Here is a 19,282-nt window from a genome sequence, read left to right as displayed (position 1 = left end):
TGTACTCAGATTTGGGTGCACGTTAAAGAACCCCAGGTGGTCAAAATTTCCGGAGCCCTCCACTACGGCGTCTCTCATAATCAAATGGTGGTTTTGGGATGTTAAACCCCACAAATCAATCAATCAAATCTAGGCCTCGACCCGTCTGATCTCAGTAGACAGGGCCGCATGACAAAAGAATTCCTTTCTAATCATTGGATGTTATTGGTAAAGGGAAAAAACAAAAACAAATATTGATTGTGAAACTAGTGAAGCCTTCGAAATAAAAACAGGGCGAAGTGTCATGTGTGAGTGATCCCCCAGCTTTCCTCACAGATGAACTTGGCGTTGATACTTTGGTGTTTCATGGATATCGGCTGCTTCATACCACCTTGAAACATTTGTTGGAAAAAAATGTACGATTAATTGTGCAACTGTGGTTTGGATAGTTTTTTAAACATGTGCTTCTGGTTATTTTGGTGGCTTTTTTATAACATTCGGTTTTAAGTCCAGCACTTGACTTGCCTGGTTCCTACGCTGCATTCGTGTTTTTCGTTGGTTTCTTCTTACGTAGATGAGTAAAGATCATCCCTATTATCGTCATGTGGGCATAGCGCCCACCCTTCCTCATTCTCCCATATTTCACTATCGTGAACGCATAGAAAGGGTCTTCATCAACGCGTGACATGAACGAGAGATGTGTTCCGATTATAAGTCGGCAAACTCGCTGATGAGTCTATCAGAGGAATTGAAAGACTCTGATTGACTCTGAAAAAATTGAAAGACTCTGATAGACTCTGAAAACTCCCGGCAGTATTTCATCGTGATTTACATTGAGTCTGATCTACAATTGTGTACCAAATCCGCGGAGAATGAGCACTGTATTCCACCTTCATAAATCATGCGGCTTCCAAGGCGACAGAGCAGCACGATTTGCGAGCATCGACCACCCCTATGCTCTCTCCTGCATTGAACTGCTTGTCCTCAGACGCCGCTTCTGATTTTGCATGAAGAAATGCGGCGATCGGAAAATTATGGAGCGCAAAACAAAATATTCACAAGAACGAGAGCGATGGGGACGGGCGCTTGTGATTGCCCTTTCGATGTATTGTTTTGCGCTAAACAAGTTTACATTTCGACGATCTTCAACTTTTGTAAATGTAGTGACAACGCATGCTATCAGCTTTTATAGCATTTCTTGCCATGTGATACGTTGAAAGCTTTCGAGTGGATTCCAAGGAGGAAGGGGGCAGGAATCAACACACCGCTCCTGCTGTGTGCGACGCTTAGTCACTGGCAAAAACAAATTATTTCAAGCTGTAATGCGGTCAAAGATGTTTGTGACTCCTGAGAACTTGAGGATTTTCTAAACGCTTTGCCAGCACGCCTGCCGTTTAGGACTCCGTATCGACACGGCATAGAAGTGCCCTTTTTTGTATTTTTTCTTAATCAAACTTTTTTCTATTCATAGTCAGTTTCGACACACGGAAGCAATTAATTTGGGCAGTTGCTCGCCCGTCATTGGGTTCGCCCAGTGTCCCTTCTGCGAAAAACTTGACGACACGGGTTTTATCCCAGGCTCAAGTTTGTCATACCTGAGCTTTTGCGTTCTTTGTACGCCCCATGGACAGGCTACAAAACGCAGCGACAAGCTCTACTCTCCGGGTTTAGAACATGCAGCACTGATACCTGTTATATTTCAAATGCGAGCCTTCGGCAGAAGTCTGCTTGGTTGGGGGAACAGATAATGAAAAAAAAAACCAGAAAACTCCAGCCAATAATCATATTAAGAAACCCAACGTTTTGAAGGCTGATCGTCTTTTTCCTTCGGGGTGAGAAGGCCCGGGATGTTTGCCACGACTCGCTCCAAGCCCTTGAAGTAGAGGGAGGGCAGTGTTTCCAGTGGTGCAGTTGTTGTCTCCCACTGTTCCAGGACTCAAAGGAGAGCCGCTGGCGAAAGTTTCTTTCTGTTTAGAAGATCACCGCGCTGTAGGGACAGGTATGGTGGCCAAACCGCTTACACTGTTTTGCCTCTGCGCCCTGTTCATTTGACCGAAGTCCTTCCTGTGCTGCCACATTTTTTCATGGAAGTTCTTGGTTTAGCCGGCACACACGATCCTGCACACGGCACCTTGCGCTATTCCCGCAGATGCAAGGTCTTAGAACCAGCGGATGAAACTTCCGATGATGGTGGGAGGCTTGGGCAACGTCAACTTCGGCCTTTTTATCTTCTCTGGCGCCCACGGTGTAGGAGATCGACACCAGCCGTTGTTGCGGTGCGGTTGGTGTCACAATTTTCCCTTCTTTTCTTTTGCGGAGGGCTCTGCGAATAAACGCCTTTGTAAATAATCATTGGTGCCGAGGTCACGGATTATTTTCTGCCTTCGCCGCTGTGGTGACGAGTGGTGATTGGATGAATGGCTGTTTCGATGGGAGTTTTCACGTTTGTTCAGATTTCTGTATTCTTACCCGATAAAGTTGATTTTGAACGTTTTTGCTCAAGGGAATGGCCATACATATGTACGTATAAGGTTGCTTTTCAGAGGAAGCTTGCAGTAACTGATCTGAGAGGCTGGTGGTATTAGCATAGAGAAATAAAGGTTAAGAGTGGACACTCCCGTAGACACCAGCGGCCCAATCGACCATAGCACACCTAGTGGTTGGTGAGAGCAAGTGGCGTGCGCTTCCTGTTTCGGTTTCACTGGCGCAAATTTTGAATTACTTTGCATAACCGACGTTTGGCTATGACGAAAGTTCATGATTTCAGACCACTATTCATCGCCCAAATGGATAGTTTTTGTAGGTCGTTTTGATTTAGCGATTCCCTGTTTTGTTTTGTTCAGTGGTTCGTGCGAATTGGTCGTGACGTAATTTTTATTTCGATTAAGTTATAATAAAAAGAGATGCAGGTAATGATAATTCACTACGGTTTTATTCATCGCGCTTGTGTTTTTCTTTTGGAACGAGTGATCAATGTATATATCAGTCAAAGAGACAGAGTATCCGTAATGTTTTATTCAAAGGCAAGGTAGAGTCTGAGAATATAAAAAGCACAATATGACAAAGGTAGACAACAAATGCATCTCGCCTTACAATTGTGACAAATACAGAGAGAACACACACAACGCACACATCGCTAGAGTTGGCAGAAGCCGAGAAGCTGGTGAAGTATGACACACCGGGCCAGTCGGTAAGTAAGGATCTATGGCAAAAACACAGCGCACAATGCTGATGAAGAAGGAAGAAGTGACATATACACAGCAATGAAGTCGCGAATCACGCCTGGGGTTAACCGAAATAATGCATATAAAAAAAGAGCACACAGAAACCACACGACACAATAAAGCAGAAAGGCAAAGGTGCAGTGTGCTGGCTGTGCTTAAGAACAGCTAGTCCAAAATGAAAAAAAGCAGACTTGATGCCTGCTTGTCCTCAGAAAGGTAGGGCTTTGCAGCTTGCTCACTACGTGAAAGACAAACTTTATGCTACAACACTGGCAGGTCTTGTGGCTTTTGTTATGCGTCGCCTTCATCAAAAACTTAAGATCCCAAGCGATTTGCGTCTGGGTGTTGCTGTGACGCTTGCGAGCTAAAATATGTTGTAGTCATCACTTATCCAGAATTGTGGACCTTAATTGGTGCTACGAGAGCGGTATTACAGGGCTAATAAATAGCAGAAGGAAACCACTTTGGCTCATTATTTTTCACAAAGGCTCTACATCGTACGTTATCACTCAAAAGCTATATAAAAATAAAATGGCAGCGTCCGCAGCCCCATCAAACGCTACAAGTTTGGGTATTCTTTTGAAAATTTTGATGGGCGAGATGAGGAGGTTGATGAGAAGCTAAAATACGAAAAGCGTGATAACGTGAACCGTGCCCACTTCATACTGTGTTCCTTACCCGCTCGAAGACATTTCAACAAGCGGTTTTGTTATCGATATATTACTTGAGCTGGAGAGATAAAGCATACACAGTGACCAAGCGAGCCACAGCAAAGTGCACAGTTCGCCCGCATTTGCTACAAAAAACACAGACAGGATACCCAACATTCTTTTTAAGGTTATGCAAATCACTTCGAGCGAATACACAGTGTCCCTACTCCTCATAGCGGGTAACCTAAACAATGTATGCAACGAAGGAGTGGCTAGTCCAGTTGAGCTGAATATAAGCATATAAGACCATAATGAAGTCTGCTGTAACGAAGTAATAACATAACAAAGCTATTGCAGGATTCGGCTCAACTCAAATACTTTAGTGTAAACCCGCTGCTAATTGCTAACCTTTGAACTTGTCAAGCTGTATGCCTGAGATTGAAGACTGGAACCTAACCCTATCTAAGTTTTGGTTCACAAAACGCACATGCCAACATAAACGAACCCGGCAAAACATTTTCAGAAACTTCGCGCGACACCCAGCAGAGCAAAAATGAAAATCGCCAACACTTGACAGATGGTGATACAAAACATCGCACACTTTCAGGTGATGTGCAGTGGCCTCAATTATGGCAAGAAAGTGAGATTCAAGTTGTTGTACGTATGCAAAAGCTGCTTCTGATGGCACAGTGAGATTCCCAAAAAGTTTGCTGGGGACGTGGTATGCTTTGAGCATTGTGAAATACTGGTGGGTACCCTTAAGCGTCTCACTGTCGTCTTTCAGTAACTGTGGGCAACTGCAACCGTCACATGCATTCCGAAGGAAGTGTTTGATGAGAAAACCAGCTACATAATATGCAGCGGAGTCATCGATAATAAGGGAGTGAACGTTTGTCGCAAGTTCAGAGAGATCGTCTAGAGCGGGAAAGTCGTCAGGCTGTGGCTGTGCACAGTCCTCATTATCCACAAGAGACGCACTGGTGAGGGAGAATGGGGAGAGCTGCTCCTGGAGGAGGTCACATTCATCATCCTCGACATTTCCGTATTCTGACAGCTTGAAGAGTTTTCTTATACAGATGTGCTTCAGGCCACAAATAAATTGTGCTACATTGGGGTTGGTGTTGCAACCCTGTTTTTGCCTAATGTGGCCAAATATGTTCTCCAGAGGATCCTGTTGAAGCCTGCGTGTTAACAGGTATTCAAAATTGTAATCTTTGGAGAGGTCGTCCCATAGTTGACAAATTGCCTGAATTGTAATTTGCCAACCTACGATGGTTTGTGGTTGACGTCTGCCAACAAACTGCTATGATGCAATCCAGGGAAGCTGGCCTCGGAGGAAGTCAATCAGCTCTGAATCATTTTTCATGATTGCATGCCGCAGCTTTTGCGAAGTTCTTTTTTTACTCGAGCTGTTCAAGGCATCGAAAATCCTGTCCATACGATCACAAAATTGAGCTGTAGTGATGGCCGAGGCAGGCAGCACCTTCGCATACACCGATGCCGTGATAGCAATCGAAACTGATGCACTGAGGACCTGAGTTGCTCTGCTGACCTTCATATTAGAAAAAGGTTTCTGATGAACGTGCCGTTCAGTCAACTTTGGAGCCAATCGCAACCGCAACTCATGTGAGGATTGGTAAAGGCTTACAATGTGCGACCAGTTAACGATGTCATCCCCAATGTATAACTTGTGTGCTTGGACATTATTGCGCGTTGTTTTAATTAAATGGGGAACATCAAAAATGTAATATACCCGCTCACCATTAACTTCAAAAAAAGGCTTTGCTACAGTCACTCTTATTTGGTTAGCGAGACTTACATTTGAACTGCCCTGGTCACAAATGACTGCTTTCACTGCAATATTAATGCTCCTAAGCTCCAAAATGAGTGACACCAGCAAGTTATGCATAACAGATGATGGTGTTGATGTGTGCCCTATAGTAAAAGCAACCGGTTGAACCCACTTTCTCGAAACGCCAACAAGAAGAAAAAGCAGTGCTCGATCAGCGATGGTTGAAGTGCGATGAGTGCCATCATCTGTAAAACCCTGGACAACGTCTCTTGCAGCATCATAGTACAAATTCTTTTTGAGTGCTATTTCGTCGAAAACTAAAGCGCACACTCGGTCCCGTTCATTCCAAGCTTGAGTATTTGTTGCAATGGAAGAAAGGATTCCTGGAATTATGCCTGGAGTCATCTTTACATTAGCTAACCACATCCTTAATGAACGCCGGGAGGGCAAAGAAAAATATGGAGCCAGAAATCGGTATGCTCGCGGACCTCGGAAGTTTAAGTGAAGAGCCAATTTCTTGAACCACACGGGAAACCACTTGCCCTTGCGTTTGGGCCTCAAGCGAACATGTGCAGAAAGAAGTTTAAAAACCTCCTCGGTGACGTGCGGTCGGATAACTTCAAGGGCCTTTGAAGTCGATGACGGTGCTTGGTGAGGCTGTCTCCGCAGTCTTTTGATAGTTTTCCGCTGTGCTGCTACTTTGGCTTGCAGATGTTCAATGATTTGCTTGTACTTCATTGATAGAGACATTGTCGCTGGCACACAGGAACGCACTGCAATAAACAAAAAATAGATTTAAAAGCGAAGAACAACTAATCCCATACGAGCACTTTCCTCGCTCTTTCAGACCCAAGGTGCACAACTTTCTGTGGTGCAAAGTTTTCGATTCCACTACCTAAAAACAAACCATTCACAATGTTGACAATGCACAAAAAAAAAATAAAAATCACTGAGAGCCCACCCTTACATTTTGTAAGTGCACACGTAGTGTCCTTTTGAGGATAGTTTTCTCAGAATGTCCTAAACATAAAATAGCACATTAAAAACAGCTGCAATAAAAGCATAGTCACCATTTTCTCTAGGGCACTCAGGCGTGGAGCTGTTGGCGGAGACGTCTTCTGGAGGGTTTTGTGAAGCTTGTTCAGTGCCTCGGACAGTGCTGTCGCAACAATCTTGCGAGCGGCCTGCGGAAGTCTCTATATCAATCCACTCTGGTGTTGAAGTGAACATACAACTTACCGGTCACACAAGTTCCTTTTGTGACAGCTGAATGACTGGTTAAGGTTTTCTCCGGCAAGACGAAGTCAGCGGAAATTCTTTCACCAGCTACAAGGGAGCTGCCACCTACAGAGGTTTGGTCAACAGTCAATTTCGGTAAAAAAAAGAAATCGCGACACTGAACGCACCCTGTTCATCAGGGCACCTCAATGTGTGGGAGCCGCTTTTTGAAGCCTCTACCGCAGGTCCTGAAGAAATGAAATTACGACAATGTATCAGTAAGAGGCTTAAAATAACACAAACTGAAGCTCATCCGCACCTTGCAGTGCAGCTTCTGCAGCCATGTCACAGTCACTACTTGAAGCGACGCTCAGAGAACCTGCATATATGTGCAGTTGGTACAAGTTACAAAGCTTGTAGCATGGGGAAACTTAAACAGCTCTTTCAAACGCATAAATTGGTCTAACGTGGAAGAAAAGAGAAGGCACCAACTAGGAAACAAGTAATTTGTGATTTTTGGAATTATCAACAGTAGCAGCTTTCACTGATGAAAGGTATACGTACATGTGCACTCAGGCTTGAAGATAACGTGAAATAGCCCTTTAAAGTCTTTTAAAACAAGTTGCGCAGGTCAAGAGCATCGAAAAACGACAGAAATGTAAAGCTGCTGTTAGGAAGGTAATAGCCCACAATTAACAAAATTTAAGACTTTCCAAGTGTTACTTCTATAGTGAGGCTTCTCCATCGGCTACAAAGATCTTCACGGTTAACTGTCGCCACTGATTCAATACAAGTGGCTGCTATTGCACATATTTGAGTTTCAGTCAATCACTTACATGGTGCAGCTGGTTGCACACTGGGAACAGCCATTCTTGTAAGCCTTGTGTGCCCAGGGTCCATGAAACTTTGAGCAGTAAAATGGTCGCTACAAACCCTGTACGTTGCGTACAATAGGCTGGCCGGCTTACTAAGGAGATCATCGCGTCCAGCATACTGCATCCATGCTTTCATCCTGCATTGGCAATGAACTACCAGCTGAAAGGGGAAGTGCTTGAATAGTGATTTTTTATTGTTACCCCCCACTGAGCAAGTACGAACAGTAAGCCTAAAGACATGCAAACCATACAAAAGCTGTAACACACTGCCGTCCCGTGGTATGCGGAAGAAACTCGTCCCAGGCTTCTTGTGGGTTCTGCCATTCTTGAAGCACCACGATACACAGCAGTAGCTGCCGTAGCATGGACCGCCGGACGGCATGGCGTCAGCGCGGTCTGAAAATGTTAGTAAGTGGATGCTTCGCTGTCAAATTACGAAAAAGATACGTGCACGTCATAAGTGTACCAACAAACCCCTTTGAATGATTAGCTAATCGATGCACAATACAAAAACAGTGATACATCTCTGACCCATAAAACTCTGACTTGCAAAGATATACGTCAAGACCACGTACAAACATCTTCAGTAGTTTCCAGGCCGCTATCCCTTGTAATGCAATGGTATCGCGGCCTGGCAACTTTAGAACACCTTCGTACGTACGCAGTATCAGCAGTACCTTGGGAAGAAAAATCGTAGTTGAAATTCATGCGGTAAAATTATATTGGAAACGTCAAAAAAATTTGTGAGCAGCTTGCACTAGTGGCACAAGGCTAGCGAAAAAACGAAGATGATGGCCACTTGGCTAGTCCAGATTTGCCTTCGGCACACCAAGAATTATTCGTGTTCCGAGCCTTCGGGAAACGCGTCGTGAAGCATGCGAGGCCCAGCGAATGCTTCTCAATATTTTGCACCGAGCCTATGACCTAGCTGCCCAGCTACGCTCAGCGGACAGACGCTCGCGTCCGTGGCAGACGCAGCACGCGTCGCCTAGGCTTGACGCCGTGCCGCCTTTGCTATACTGCATACGTTGCACAATGTTCCCGTCTAGCCGCCGCATAGAGCCACAAACTTTCTTCTTAGCGAACCTCCCAGTCCTTACAAGCTTCAGAAAAAGGTTACAACTGCGTGAATGAGACGCCACGTAAGAAACAAACTCGCACACTCGAAGCGCAACGTGTGTGTGTGCATCTTTCTATGTTTGTTGCATGGTGTCTTATTCGCGCAAGTGTAACCGTTTTCTGAAAAAATGACCCAACAAGAAAAACAACATGTCATTCAACAAGCTTCGCTTGAAAACGTGCCTCACCTGTTATCTCACGCACGAAAACGCCGAAGCAGCCGACGTTGACGAAAGCGACGAAAGCTTCTCGCTGTCAGTCATGCATGGGCTTGTCGCTGGGTAGATGGTGTTTATGACAGTACGGCTGAAGAAAAATAATCGCGTAAGATGTGTTGCATAAATTGTTTTTATGTATAAAGAACATACCAAATTTGGGCGTATAATTATTATTTTGTAAAAACAATTCTGTTGCATTGATTATAACTGTTTTTTTTTGCGCTTGCGCCTTCTGCCGTTTGGTGAGAGCACTAGTTCGTTACGTAGTCGTGACGCACTTCCTGAGGCCAGGTTTCGCGGAGTGTCCGCTCTTGTCTTCTTCTTTCTCTATGGTATTAGCTAAAAGTCGCCTAACCCACAAAGCTCGGGAGGGGGGGGGGGGGTCTTGAGAAGGCATGCAGATAGCACAGCAATATGTAAAGAGAGGATATTTTGCGCAATGGTGCGTTGCTAAAGCCTCTTCGTCAGCCATTTATTTAAGACCATCCCCACTTCCAGTCGTACATTACGTCCTATCCCCCGTCCCGCCGTCCCCAACACACAGTGATTGGAATAACACTGGTGCACGCCATAAATAGCCCCTATTTTTTGGACTCTATGAGCAAAGGAGCACTTACGCAAAAAATGACACTTTTTTTTGTAACCCATGGCAGGAAAGTTCGTTTGATCGAGCACGCGATGTTAATTGTTGAAGTCTTGGTTCCACAGCGCGCCGAGTGAGGCGGGACCCAGAGGGGTTTTCGCATGGAGGAAAGGAATTCCTGGGTTTTCGTGCAAAGCTAACTGGCTAGGTGGACGCACAAAACCGCGTGCACGCTGTCATGCACCATGTCGACAAATCTCTTCAAGGAGGTCTCGTGGGCGCTACTGTGATCTCCTTTCTAGCGTTGTAAATATGCGTAACCGCTTCGAAAAACGCCGCTGAAGCTCGAACACTGGCCTTTGTATTCCCGTACAAGTCTGCTCCTCTTTCCGTTGAAATGGTTCTCCAGGAGCAGCCAACACAAAATTCGTGACGCGGGGGGTGGTTGTTTGTTTACCGGAATGACGAAGGCATATATAGTATGCCGCAGGGCGACACGCAATTCAAAATTAATTTTGAATACGTTCTAGGTGACAATATTTGTTTACATTTCATAGATGATGTGTGTATCTACACAAATCTATTTGACGGGTTATCTCGCTTTCAAAATTTTGTTTCAGTACTCCTTTTTAAGGAAAAGAAAGGGAGAGGGAGTATGGGCTGGTATGAATATAAAGAGCGGTTGGATTGGATTGGATAAACTTTTATTTGGTCCTCCAAAACACAGATCACTGTGTTGCGGGCAGCTCCCACGTGGGGACTGAGATGCCGAGCTGCTCAGCCGCCTCGCGGGCTTGGTGGACAGCCCAGAGCTGATCTGCCAAGGTCGAGCTGCGGATTGCCGCCGCCCATCTGGCAGAGGTGATGTGCGATAAATGAGCGAATTTGGTGCACTGTCAGAGCATGTGTTCTAATGAAGCTATTTCCCCACAATGTGGACAAAGATTACTTGGGTATAGGTCAGGGTACATGATGTGTAACATTTTCAAAGTAGGGTACATCCGCGTTTGCAAAAGCCTTAATGTAAGTGCTTGGGGCCGGGTTAGATTTTTGTGAGGTGGAGGGAAAATCCTTCTAGACAGGTAGAAATGTTTAGTGAGCTCGTTATATGTTGTAAGAATTTCCCGGTTATCCCCTTCACCAGTAGAACGCATCCCCGGGGAGGCGCGGTTGGAGAGTTCTCGCGCCGCCTCGTGTGCTGCTTCGTTGAGATTGGGAGGGGAATCGTTGATTTGTCCAAGGTGAGCTGGGAACCAACTCAGAAGATGATGTGTTATGTTCTTGCCTTGCAGTATTTTCAGCGTTTGTTCACAGACCGTCCCCTTGGCAAACGCCCGTAGTGCTGCCATGGAATCACTGTAGGCGACTTCAATGTTATCCATCTTGAGTGCTAAGGCGATGGCCACTTGTTCCGCAATGATTGGGTCTTTCATCCTGACCGCCGCTGAGTTGACGACATGGCCAGCCCCATCGACTACCACTGCCACAAACGCTTTCCCATTGGCGTAGGAAGCCGCGTCAACAAATACGACCCCTCGTTCCTCGTTTGAGACTTGACGAAGTATAGTCCTGGCCCTCGCTACTCTTCTTCCGACGTTGTGTTCTGGATGCATGTTTCTCGGTATAGGAGATACCGTGATAGTCTCCCTGATGTTGTATAAGCTGCTTGTCATTGTAATTGCGTATGATTGCTATTGGGTGTTGGCCCAGCTCCTGTAGGATCATTTTCCCCGACCTTGTAGTAGATAACCTTGCAAACTGTGCTCTCTCTTGGGCTTCTGCTATTTCTTCGAGCGTGTTGTGTATGCCAAGCTCAAGCAGACGCTCGGTGCTGGTATGTATGGGTAGGCCCAGGACCTTCTTGATAACTTTCCTGAGGAGCACATTCAGTGTCTCGGACTCTGCTCTTGACCAGTTGTGCATTGCTGCCTCATATGTGAAGTGACTTAGAACAAACGCATGCATCAACCTGATGAGGTTGTCTTCCTTGATCTCATTTCTTTTGTTGGCCACTCTGCGAATGAGGTGCACCGCACTGTCAGTTTTCAGAGTTAACTTGGCTATAGATTTGCTGTTGGCGCCGGTAGACTCTATCAGCATTCCCAGGACTTTGATGGAGTCGACCCTCTGGATGGCATCCCCTTGATTTGTACGGAGATGGATGTCTATCTGGTTTAACGGCTTCCATCCCCTGGGCTTCGGTCCCCGGCGTGCAGTCCGATAAAGCAAAAGTTCTGACTTACTCGAGGAGCACTTGAGCCCGGAAGGGCGAAGGTAGTCTTCTACGGTGTCAATCGCCTCTTGCAGAGCGCTCTCAATCTGCCCTTCACTTCCACCTGTGCACCAGATGGTAATGTCATCTGCGTAGATGCTGTGCTTCAATCCTTCAATGCTCGATAATTTCTTTGACAGTCCAATCATGGCAATGTTGAACAGCATTGGTGAAATCACTGCCCCTTGTGGCGTGCCCCTTGCTTCTAGTTCGATTGCTGTGGTCTCGATATCTGCAATCTTCATCACGGCTTTCCGATCTGTAAGAAAGGACCATACGTAGTCATAGAAGGCTTTCCCTAGACCAAGCTTGGAAATTGCTTCGAGTATGAATGAGTGGTGGATGTTGTCAAACGCTTTTTCTAGATCTAGGCACAGAATGGCTCTCACGTCTCTGGTTTCATTGTCAATGACCTGGTGTTTGATAAGCTTCAATGCATCTTGTGTGGATAGCCCTGCCCTGAATCCAACCATATTGTGTGTATATATGTTGTTATCTTCCAAGTACTTGTTTATCCTGTGCAGTATGGCATGTTCTGCGACCTTGCCGATACATGATGTCAAGGATATTGGCCTCATGTTGTCCAAGTTAGGGGGCTTTCCTGGCTTAGGAATAAGGATCGTGCTGGCCAGCTTCCACTGCTCTGGCACCCTGCCTTCTTTCCATGCTGAATTGATTATATCTCTCAGGGTTTCAATTGAATCGTCATCAAGGTTACGCAGGGCCTTGTTTGATATACCATCCGGGCCAGGGGCCGACCTGCCGTTGAGATCATGCAAGGCTCTTCTGATCTCCTCGATGTTAAAGTCGCCCTCAAGACCTGGATTTGGCGTGCCCTGGTACTGTCTACTTGGTGGTGCCAATCCTCTTTTGATTGGGAGGTACTTATGCACGAGCTGCTGGACAACTTGCTGTTCTGTAGTGCGCCCTATCTCTTTATGCAAAATTCGAGCGATAAAATGCTTTTGATTTGTTTTGGTGGTGTTTTCGTTGAGGAGATGCTTTAACATATTCCGTGTCTTGCCATTGCGCATCTGACTATCGACGGAGTTGCAGATTTCGTCCCATTGCTGCCTCGATAGTGCGCGACAATGTTCCTCGACTGATCTGTTTACCTCAGCTATCTTCTTCCTCAGTCTTCGGTTCAGGCGCTGACTCTTCCAACGGTTCAGTAGTGCTTGCTTTGCCTCAAGAAGATGTGCGAGCCGGCTATCCATTCTTTCAACCGGAAAATCTGTGGTAATGGTGGAGGAGACTGATTTGATGTCATCTTTAATCTGTTTGACCCACTGCTCCAAGCCTTGTTTGTGGCCATCTTGTTCCCTTTCCATCCTTATCTTCCTGAACTTATCCCAGTCTGTGAAGTGAAATTCTCTCTGCTTTTTACGCTCCACGGAAAAGGTAGTGGCAAGAATGCAGTGGTCACTCCCTAGGTCTACAGCAAGGTTCATCCACTGGGCCTTCTTGATGTTCCTTACAAATGTAAGGTCCGGGGTGGAATCCCTGCAGCAAGATGTACCAAGCCTTGTTGGTAGGCTGGGGTCTGTGATTAGGGTGAGATCAAGTTCACTGGCACTTTGCCAAGGTCGATTTCCTTTCCCAGTGTTGTACTTGTAACCCCATGCATGATGAGGGGCGTTGAAATCACCTGCTATGACGAGTGGACATTCCCCGGCGATATTAACAGCTTTCTTTAGAACCGTCTTTAACCCTTGCTTTTGTTCCTTTGGACTGCTGTATATATTCAGAATGAAAATGCTCTGACGGTTGCTGGTACCCGGCACGATCTCTACCAAGACGTGTTCCATCCGGCCTGCTTCTATCTTGAGGTCGTGGGTTACGTGCGTTAGTTTGTTGCATACGAAGGTGCAGACTCCCCTCCCTTCAGTATCCCCTATTACAAGCCGGAATCCAGGCAACGTTGCTTGCGGTGAAAGGGTCTCTTGTAATAATATAATATGAGGCTTTTCTTCGCTGCTCCTGATATACTGCTGCAGGGTTGCCTTCTTTTTAAGGTAACCTCTACAGTTCCATTGCCATATACGAAATGCTTCACGTATCGCTGCCATCATGGTTATTACATGGGCGGCCAGAGCCTGATGCTGCACCTGTCGACAGGTTTGGTACCACAAGTATTGGTGGCCGAAGGGGTGAGCTTGGTGCATGAGGAGGCCTTGCTGTGTTGTGCAGATCTGCTTCGAGCTTTGTAATGCGCAAAGTCATGTGCTCTTCCAGTGCCGCCACGCTTAATTGTAGCCTACCCATCTGCTCGCTAAGATTGGCTACTACTTTGCTGAGCGTGTCAAACACCTCTTTCATATCTGACATGGTCGTTTGGTTGGCTTCCACGTGTTCTGCCATGACTGCCCTCTTTTTCGCGGTTCTCGAGTCCCCCACGTTTTCAGCCACAGGGACATCAACTGGCTGAGGCATTGGTTGTGAAGATTGCGCGCTGGTTAGCTTAGTGAGAAGAATTTTTATTTCCTTTAACTCAGCTGATAGCCTCTCATTCGATTTTGTAAGTCTCGCGTTTTCTTGCTCTAGCTGTGCAATTCTATCATGCTCTGGCAGCTTACCTGTCATCACCTCTGCCCCGCCGTTGCGCACTCGCTCAGCCCAGCTGCCTTTCGAAGAAACTGCAGGCGTCCTCTCCGGGTGTGAAGCCGTGATCTCGAACTGAACGCCAGGCAGCTGGCAATTCGGGTGTCGCCCAGGCTGATCCCGACCCTGATGGTGACCTTGAGAACTCGAGCGCCCCCGTGATTGGGAGCGGGCCTTGGGTCTAGAACCTCTTCTGGAACGCGACCTCCCCCTGGAGTGGGGCCGCCTTTCCTGTTCTTGTGTAGTCGGGATGCTCTGGGTCCCGTAGGCTGGAATAAGCTGCTTGTCATTGATGTCTGGACTCGATGTGATTGATGCGTTCCGGGCTTCTGCGGCTGCTCGCGATCTTTCCCAACGTCTGCGTCTGACGACGTATGGCACTAAGAACCTGTTCTTGCACTCCTTGTCTGCCGTGGGATGGTGACCGTCGCACAGCCTGCATCTTGGATTGCACTGGTGCAGGCTATCTGGGTTCTTGATCTCGCAGCCTCTGCAGATTGTTTCAGCTGGGTTCGGACAGACGGCAGACCGATGTCCCAGCTTTCCACAGACGTAACAAATATCGATGTTCTTGCGGTAAAGGGAGCACTGCAAAAGTGAAGGTCCATATCTCACGAATCTGGGCACCTTGTGTCCTTCGAACGCTATGATGATTGTACCGGTGTCCTTGATTCTCTTCGCCTGCAGCGCGAGCGGGTTGTTCGCGTTCACAATCTTTCGGGTCAAAATGTCCTGAGTATCGCTTACGGGGATCCCGCGAATCACTCCTTTACAAGTGTCGTGGGGTGCCGCGGCGTACGCGCTAACCTCGAAAACTTTGCCTCCAATGTCAATTTGCTTGACCTTGAGGTATCTTGAAGCTCTGTCTTGGTCCGGAGTGCTTGCCACCATAATGTTCTGCTGCAAGTTGGAACAGATGATGTCCTGCATGGCCTCTTCCTCTTTGACGCCGGCCGCCAGTACTATCGCGTCTCCAACGGCTCCAGTGCCAATTATCGAGATATTTAATCCTCCACGTGGTCGTAGCACGATTTTGCTGAAGTCCTTAGGTAGTGGCGGCATGTGTCCAGCTCGCACGATTGTATGCTTGGTGTCATACCTACTACGACTGGCTCGAGCGTCTCCCGCAACGCCGGCCTCGGTCGAACCCTTGGCAGCAGGAACGCTAACCGCGGCTTGCTTATTCCTTGAGCGTCTCGTTTCGGCTTCCTTCCAACCCATTTCTTTCGTGCAATCCTCTGGAGAGATGTCCTCTCCATCTACTTGGTATTCCATTCTCAGTTGCAGATACTGGAACGCGCAGAGCGTTGAGTCGCGTTGGCGCCGGGCCGGTGCATCGGCGACAATCGCCTCTTTGGTTAGGCCTAAATCCCCCGGTGGCGTTGCCGTGTAAAAATGTCCCAAAAAACGGTTTAAAAGTCCACTCACCGGCACAAAGGTGGTATCTGCTGACCTCTTGAGAACTTAGGCACACGATGAGAGTAAAAACTCGGCGACAAATTCGTGAATACCACAGGAAAGCATTCTTGAAAGCAGGAGCCGATCTTCGCGCGTCCGCACTGGTCGGCACCTCGAGCGTCTTCCCATAAAGAGCGGTCTCACAAACAAACCAGATTCAAGAACTGCTGTCCATCCCCACCACCCACCCGCACCTCCTTGCGTCTTTCAAGAATGTATTCTTTGAAGTAGGAAACAAAGAAAAAGCGCATGTATTATACTCATTCCGCTTCTTTTGTATTCGTTGTAGCACTTGCATCATAAGTCACTGAGCAATGTTTCCTCATGGGAGGCGGATTAGCACCTTTTTCGTGCAATTCTTGGATCACTATATGCTATTGTGACCTACGTAAATCGCCCACCTGTCTGTTACCCCCCCCCCAACCAAAAAAAAGCAGTACATTACGCATGAAGACTACGAGCTCCACTTGCCTTTACTTACCCGATGAAAAGAGGCTCCTCCATTGTTCACTTATTAAATAGTAGCCTCAAGGCCGGAAGGCATTACAGACCCACGCCGGTCGAAACCGCCTAGGTACAGTACACTTCTAGTACACTCTAGCCTCGTCACACGGGACGGGTTTTTTTGCTGGTGAACCGTTTCGCCAACGTGACAAATTCTTTGACGTCCCCAAGACGTCGCGGCTGCCGGGGCGCTTTTTTTAAAGGCGATAGTCTTTCCACAGAACACCTATACACTATCATTTCTTGGGGTCTTTCTTGGGGACCTTCGAGAGAAAAATTTTGATCTGTCTACCGTTGTCAGAAAGGAAGGGGAGTTGGCACCCGAAAGCGCCGCGTCCCACAGTACGTGTCACTCATCAAAGCCTCATCATACAGTTACGTTCACCCCAGTAGGGGGCTCCGCCCCTAGTTAAAGGGCGGTACTGTTTTTTTTTTTTTTGGAGTGAACGGCCTTTCCCGGACAAGGGCTCCCATCCACTCGACATATCTCGCGGCCCCATACTGAGAGATGGACGGTACCTTACCCGGGCAAGGGGGCTACTCTTTAGCGCAGCTGATGAGGTCAGAGCACACGGAGATGTGGCCTTTCCATAGCGACCGGAGGTCGAAGACCCCCGTGGTCCCCGCTCAAAGCGAGTGGTCGGGCTACGCCCCTGCGGCGCGACGAAGACGATCGGCGCGCGCAAGAAACTGGTAGGTCTTCTCTGGAAACACGTAGCAGGCTTGTGCCCACTGGCTACCTGCCAGCGAGCGGTTTGAAATAAGACGCAGCAGCAGCCACGCGCGCAAGAGACCGGTGTACACACGCCGAGAGCGGGGCTAGTGAGAGAAACGAGTTTAGCTCGGAGGGAGAAAGAGTGCATTCGTTCTCGCCCTCTAAGAGGAGCGAGTGAGGAGGAGGAACCGTCCACCAAGGGGCACGCCGCCTGGAAGAAACCGGCGCAGAGTTTTTCAAATAACTGGGGTTTAGGGACAGCGAGGAAAAACGGACTTTGAGCGGGTAGAATTAACTAGAAGGAGGTTATCTGATTGATGACTAAAGTCAAGGCACGAGTGAAAATTAGAACCTTCACTGCTAAGTACGAATCCTCAATCTCTCTATGCGAAGGAAAAAAAAATAAATCTACATTTTGGTTCATTCAGTATTACGGCTTGGTGGCGCTAGCCACCGCCCGATCTAAAGGGTACAGCCATATCCATCTATCAATCCATCCATCCACAGCTTTCTCCCGGAGAAGAGAGGAGGAGGACGCCACCGAGCAAAATGTAAACCGCCGGGCGTGGTCGTTTATCCGAGCGCGGAATGAACGCGCCGATGGACTTAAGCAACAAGGCATGCAGACGAGTGACGCCTCGCCAGATCGTGCTGCTAGATGTTCCGCCATCATAGCCGGATAGTTAGTTGCCCGTTAGACTCACTATAGATCACTGCCGGTCGGTGCCAGGTTTCGAGAAACTTCTTCGCGCCTAGGCGATACCGCTCACGAAAGAGATGGAGCCAGACCCCCTTCCGCACTTTTGCAAGCAGTTCGTGAAGGCCCAGAAGTCTCGCCTGGTAAATGGCCTCGCATCGCGTCTGACATGTGACTTATGCAACGCCAAACAGAACCTTGCCATTTGGTATAGGCACTCGATGAGAAGCACGAACTGGTTGACCGCGTGAGGGCGGATTTAAATATCTAACCGTGGGATATGGGACTACCGGGAGCTGAAATAAGTCGGCTATCTTTCGGAGTAGGGCTTTTGGAAGGGCGCACTCGTGAAAGATGTGAACCGCGTCCTCTCGACTGTGACAAAATGGATAAACACCGCGCTGGATGCCACATTCATTCTTCTTATTCCTCGTCCCGCAGTGCTCTGCGAATACGTACCAACTTGCTCAAGTTTTAATTCTCATCTAGTCGATGTTATTGATTGCCCCAGATGTTATTGATTGCCAATGAGTAAGCCAGTATAATGAAAAAAGGTTTATTGGCGACTGTTGCGACAGTGGTCCTACGATGAAACACGATCGGGCAAGAGCAACGGTCAAGCAGATGCCAGCGATGATCAGCACGAGCCGAGCGAGAGAAGCCCAGCACCCAGTACCCAAGCGGTGGCGATGTTGCTTGACAACGATGCGTTTTCGTCTTCACAATTTGCCCCCGCCGAAAAAGAGCCATCCTGGCGACCTTAGAGTCTGGAGGCAGAGGGCTATGATATGGCTTAAGGCGGGCGCCGTGGACGATGTCACGTCCACGCCGGCGCATGTCGTCAGATGGGGAAAGTGGCTCAATGAGAAAATTCACCGGCGAGGTTTGCTCTAAGACGCGGTATGAGCCCTCGTACTTTGGAACGAGTTTCGAGGAAATGCCGGGGGTTTGGTAAGGAACAGCCAGCCATACAAGTGATCCCGGGGAATAGCTGGGGCTTTGTGAAGAGTCGGCGCTGTTGTTCTTGTGACGTAAAGGTGCGTGCGAGTTCACGGCATTCTTCCGCATTTCGGGCAGCTTCGGACACAGATGGGCATTCGGATGCGTCAGGACGGTATGGAAGGAGAGTGTCGATGGTGTGGGACGGTTCGCGTCCATAAAGAAGAAAGAAAGGTGAAAATCCAGTGGTAGACTGTGCCGCGGTGTTATATGCGAACGTGATGAATGGAAGAATGCGATCCCAGTTAGTATGATCGGATGTCACATACATGGCGAGCATATCGCCAAGGGTGCGGTTAAATCTTTCCGTGAGCCCGTTAGTCTGCGGGTGGTATGCCGTGGTCTTGCGATGAACAACATGGCATTCAGAAAGCAGAG

General features: G+C 47.7%; 2 protein-coding genes across 8 annotated transcripts in view; one reads left to right on the top strand and one right to left on the bottom strand.

Moving 5' to 3' along the window:
- The window catches only part of LOC119162311 (uncharacterized), a 511,092-nt gene that overhangs the window by 363,084 nt on the left and 128,726 nt on the right, over window positions 1-19,282 (top strand). The window lies entirely within an intron of this gene.
- Window positions 1,800-9,154, bottom strand: LOC142802715 (uncharacterized). 6 transcript variants are annotated; one of them, XM_075887718.1, is made up of 8 exons: window positions 9,046-9,153; window positions 8,006-8,134; window positions 7,700-7,875; window positions 7,183-7,242; window positions 7,052-7,111; window positions 6,885-6,989; window positions 6,716-6,829; window positions 1,800-6,418 (listed from the first exon to the last, which is right to left on the bottom strand). In XM_075887718.1, the coding sequence occupies exons 2-8, from the start codon at window positions 8,101-8,103 to the stop codon at window positions 5,157-5,159; spliced, it is 1,875 nt and encodes a 624-aa protein (XP_075743833.1). In that variant the 5' UTR covers window positions 8,104-8,134; window positions 9,046-9,153; the 3' UTR covers window positions 1,800-5,156. The 6 variants fall into 6 exon arrangements, 4 of the variants coding, with proteins under 4 accessions (XP_075743833.1, XP_075743835.1, XP_075743834.1 ...); XM_075887720.1 differs by lacking the exon at window positions 8,006-8,134 and having other exon boundaries at window positions 9,046-9,154; XM_075887719.1 differs by lacking the exon at window positions 9,046-9,153 and having other exon boundaries at window positions 8,006-8,989.

The sequence above is a fragment of the Rhipicephalus microplus genome, chromosome 3, assembly GCF_043290135.1.
Source record: "Rhipicephalus microplus isolate Deutch F79 chromosome 3, USDA_Rmic, whole genome shotgun sequence".
Lineage (NCBI taxonomy): Eukaryota > Metazoa > Arthropoda > Arachnida > Ixodida > Ixodidae > Rhipicephalus > Rhipicephalus microplus.
This window is presented reverse-complemented; position numbering and strand designations above follow the sequence as displayed.